This window comes from Solanum tuberosum, unplaced genomic scaffold (genome assembly GCF_000226075.1).
Source record: "Solanum tuberosum cultivar DM 1-3 516 R44 unplaced genomic scaffold, SolTub_3.0 scf00052, whole genome shotgun sequence".
Taxonomy (NCBI): Eukaryota; Viridiplantae; Streptophyta; class Magnoliopsida; order Solanales; family Solanaceae; genus Solanum; species Solanum tuberosum.
In genome coordinates this window covers 29,806-34,247 of record NW_006238977.1, presented here as the reverse complement: position 1 = coordinate 34,247, position 4,442 = coordinate 29,806, and the positions used below count along the sequence as shown (strand labels likewise).

The window sequence follows — 4,442 nt, the reverse complement described above, 5'->3', positions numbered from 1 at the left end:
TGTTGAGAATATGTGATTGTTAGAGTGTTATTATTGAGATATGTGCTTGTAAACTGTAAATTGTTAGGTTGGACTGGTTTATTGCAGGTTGTAGTTGTGGAGGTTCGGTTGGTGTGTAAGGAGTACCCGTATTCTATCCCCTTAGCTTGTGTTTAGAGATTTACTTGCTGAGTACCGTGTGATTTGGTACTCACCCCTTGCTACTACATTTTTTGTAGGTTACTAGCCCAGACCTTTGTGATATTTTTCTCTTCTCCTTGTCTGAGGCTTCTTGTGGAGGTTTGTGAGGTAGCTGCTTGTCATTTCAGCGGACCTTCTTTCTCCTTATTTATGATCTTGTTCTATTCTAGAAACAATGTCATTTGAGACTTGTATTTTTTTTTCAATTTTGTTATAACACATTAGAGACTTGTACACGTGACAACCAGATTTTGGGGGTATTTTTGAGTTTATTATAAAATTTCCGCATTTATTTGTAATGGTTGAGTTTTAGGTTGACTTGTCTTGGTGGGATAAGACGAGTGCCATCACGTCTATTTTTGGGTCGTGACAAAAATATTGTAATGTATAGTGAGGTAAGTGTAGTGAAAGAGAGAGTTGAGACAAAGAAAATAGTCTAAGTCTTCAACTATATTCACTATACAAAAGAGAATATTTGTATGTTGAAGGAAACATTCTTATGTAGAGCTTTGGACTCTTCAACTAATCCGGAGTTGTTTGAGGTGTACGACGTTGTTGGGCTGTTGTATCCTAAAAGGGACAAGTCAAGAGTATTACTGTCGGATCGGTGTAGATTATGCCGCAGTGGGCTTGAATCTCCTTAAAGAGAGCGAGATATCCACGCCTCAGCCTAAAGATTTGTTTACTCATTTTTGTCATTTTATTCTCAACTGTAATATTTTTTGTATTTGTAATATATTACACCAATAATATTTATAATTTTAAACAAAATTAGAACAAAAATAATCCTATCTAATCTGTTTATAATCTAAAGTAGATTAATTTGTATTTAGATTTATTGATTCTATTAAAAGATATTTTAAACAATAAACTTATTTGTAATGTTACTAAAGAGGAGCGAAGGGAAGAGAGCTGGTGAATAAATGTAAAAAGTAGGAAAATAGATCTACTATCTAAATGTCAAAAAATATAGGAGAAAAGTATTGAAAACATCCATAAAATAAGTGTGAATTATTAATTTCATTCTCAAATTATTGAGAGCTTTTAAAACACTCTTTTAATTGACTAACTAAATTTAAATATACCTCCAATCTTACCACATGAGTAAAATAAACTCCTAAATTCTCGTCAAATTTAAAAATATTTAACATTTCCCAGCTTTTTATTAAGAGTAACATGTCATACAAAAATTTGAGACCACCTACCATGTCTTGTGACAAATCAAGGATGATCGAATATTTATCTAAATTTAGTTAGTCAACTACAGGAATATTTTTAAAATTATCGATAGTTCGAAGATGAAACTAATAATTTACGTCAAATTAAAAAAAAATTAACACTTGTCTCATAAATAAAAAAGCCTCGTACCATTATTATTATTTGGGAGATTAATGACATTATTCTGAAGGTGATTAAAATCAGATTCAAAAGAGATTTTGGAAGAAACAATTGGCCAGATATAATTATTGAGTTAAAGGCACAATAATTCCTATAACATTAATATTGTGAGATGGATTCCTCCCCTATTAATTGGGTTAAATGTAATACTGATGGAGCATCTAGGGGTAATCCAGGACCTAGTTCTGCAGCCTTTTGTATTAGGGATCACTCTGGTTCATTAGTTGTGGTGAAGGGTTTCAAAATACATAATACCTCTAATCTAGTAGCTGAAGCAAGGGCTATTAGAGAAGGGTTGTTTTTTTGTAAGGAGCATCTGTTATCACATGTCATTATTGAAACAGATTCTATCGCCATGGTACAAATTTTGGAAGGAGGGTGGAATGTCCCTTGGAGTGTGACTTTGGAGGTCAATTCCATAAACTACTTGGGAAGATCCTTATCGGCGCGTATACAACACACCTTTTGAGAAGGAAATACTCTTGCGGATTATTTTGCTAACCTAGTTTTTAATTTTGCAGGTGATTATCACTTTAGCCATTTTCAAGACATTCCTATGGAGGGACGAAGAATCCTAAACTTGGATAAAAGCGGAACTCCTCACATAAGAAGAAGACAAATGAATTGAATCTATACAACTTTTATTGGTAGGTTCAATAAAATATAATTCACTGCACGAAGGTTCAACATAAGGTCTATCAATCTCATTTCAAGTTAGAAAAGCAGGATCAGAATTAGACAAGTAGGGAAGTCTAGCGTATCAATCATATTTTGCCAATGTAGTTCGAGTAATAATGAGAACAATGTATTCGAACAAGAGAATAGTTACCATTATGCTTATGATGTCTGAAATATGTTCGATTGATAATTAAGTATATCATGCACCTGGTGAGAGCTTGAGGTGTTGAAATGGTATGCTGCCAAGATACATGAGTTACTGGTAAAGGCGAGAATTAAAAACTTAATTTGTTCTAAAGATGAGAGGAATACCTTGATGATTACAGTGGTTTCATTTGAAGTTGCTAATCGAGCTTTACATCTCCAAGCTAAGCTGATGAGAAACCAGAAGTTAAGGGGACTTATGTGGCTTAGTCATTATCAAGATTAAGATCTGGTAGATGCGGCAAAGTGAAGGAGATGATGGCATAGAAGAATTACCTGGTAGGTGTGGCGAGGTGCAGGAGATACAACAGACGAGAGTTGCTGAACGATTCCTACGGCTCAGAAATTTGTTCCTGGTGTTTTTTTCTTCTCTTGTTTGAGGGGGGAAAACACACACTCCCAATAGAAGAAGGATCAGAAATTGGGGTCTCTCCAGTGATGGTTCTCCAGCTACCTTGAGCTTTGATAGACACATCAATGACTGATCGGACGTATTGAGATGGTGTTCGTGAAATTCTACTTTTCAGCTGCAATTTGTGTCTTTTCAGCTGACCTTCCATTTTGTTTTTATTAGTACCAAGTTTTGAGCTTATGGACCGGGTTATTTTTGGATCCATTCATGTATATACTTTCCCTTATTTATTAATATAATAAAATGGGCCAGGAGCCCTCCTTTATTAAAAAAAATTTGTTGTGCCTCTTATGTGATGAATTTTTTTCATTATAGGTATGTGTGTCGAAATTGTTGAACTATTACCTCTTAACAGGTTCACATACATACACCTAAAAACATCATTTCACAATATTATTTATTGACATAAATAAATAAAGGAAGAAAAACTGAAAAGTGTGTAATTAAGTTTATGAACCAACATGTGTATTATGAGTTCCAGTTGCCTTTCCAATAGGGTGTGAAGGCACCACACCTTCTACCACACTTCCTCCTGTTGGTTGTCCACTACCATGCCCTGGCAATGCTGACATTTGATGTGCACCACTTGGTTGTCCAGTAGCTCCACTCGTTGAGTAGGAATGTGTCTTGCCCTCTGCTGCCTTTATTCTTTCTTCTTTTTTTTCTGTTGCCATCTCTTTCTCACTTGGGTTCTTTGCTGTCATCTAATTCCATCATGCATTACAAAAATATAAATAAAATTTATCATCCTTTCATTTCATTTGGTTGGAAATGAATTATTCCTGACCAACTTATCTCACTACATAAATAATGGAATAGGTTATGTCAAACATCATGATAACCAAACAAAACACTAAAATTTCGTCTCAAAACTATTTTTTTTGTTCCCAAAACTATTAATTCTTAATGTCTTATACCTCACACTAAATAACCTTCAAAGTATAAAAATAAAAAGTAACTTTTAGTTTTCGTCATAAATATTGTTTTGGGATTGTGTCCTACCCTAATATACTTAATATGAACGGGGAGAAACTAGTGGGAGTAAATTCCCTCTGTGGCATTTTATATAAATTAATTTGACATTATATAAATTAATATAAATTGACACAAAATTTAACAGAGAAATATTTTTAAAATTTATCGTCTAAAATAAATGACAATTTTTATATAGCTATAAATCATTTTATTAAGAATAAAATAAATATTTCTAAACGTAAGAAATAATTTTTTTTGAAATTTATAGTCTAAAATAAATGTAATTTTATATGGCTATAAATCATTTTATTAAAGATTAAAATAAATATTTGAAACTAAAAAGAAGAATGAAGCATATAAATTAGGGCGGATATCATATTTCTCCATTACTTTCGGAGTTCAATATTAATTGTCCACTAATAACTATACTAAAATTAAAAATTAGTAAATGATAGGATAAATTACTCTACATAAAATGATATATTTATTATTTTATAAAATAAACAACACTATAATTATTCACTAATAACTTGACACAAGAATTGAAAATTAGTAAATGATAGGATAAATTATTCTTATTAAAATAATATATATA

The 4,442-nt window shown here is 32.2% G+C and overlaps 1 protein-coding gene and 1 long non-coding RNA gene across 2 annotated transcripts; both read right to left on the bottom strand.

Annotated features, from left to right (window-relative positions):
- Window positions 1–1,722: 1,722 nt before the first annotated feature.
- On the bottom strand, window positions 1,723–3,024 carry LOC107059990 (uncharacterized). The gene is made up of 3 exons (XR_001473067.1): window positions 2,737–3,024; window positions 2,569–2,629; window positions 1,723–2,495 (listed from the first exon to the last, which is right to left on the bottom strand). It is a non-coding gene; the product is annotated as an uncharacterized lncRNA (long non-coding RNA).
- A 297-nt stretch (window positions 3,025–3,321) lies between these two features.
- LOC107059981 (18 kDa seed maturation protein-like) lies at window positions 3,322–3,576 on the bottom strand. Its single transcript, XM_015307155.1, has one exon. It carries the CDS (start codon window positions 3,574–3,576, stop codon window positions 3,322–3,324), a length of 255 nt encoding a protein of 84 aa, XP_015162641.1.
- Window positions 3,577–4,442: the final 866 nt, after the last annotated feature.

Coding starts and splice junctions, on each gene's coding strand:
- LOC107059981 (XM_015307155.1), bottom strand. CDS start 3,576: ATGACAGCAAAGAACCCAAGTGAGAAAGAGATGGCAACAGAAAAAAAA.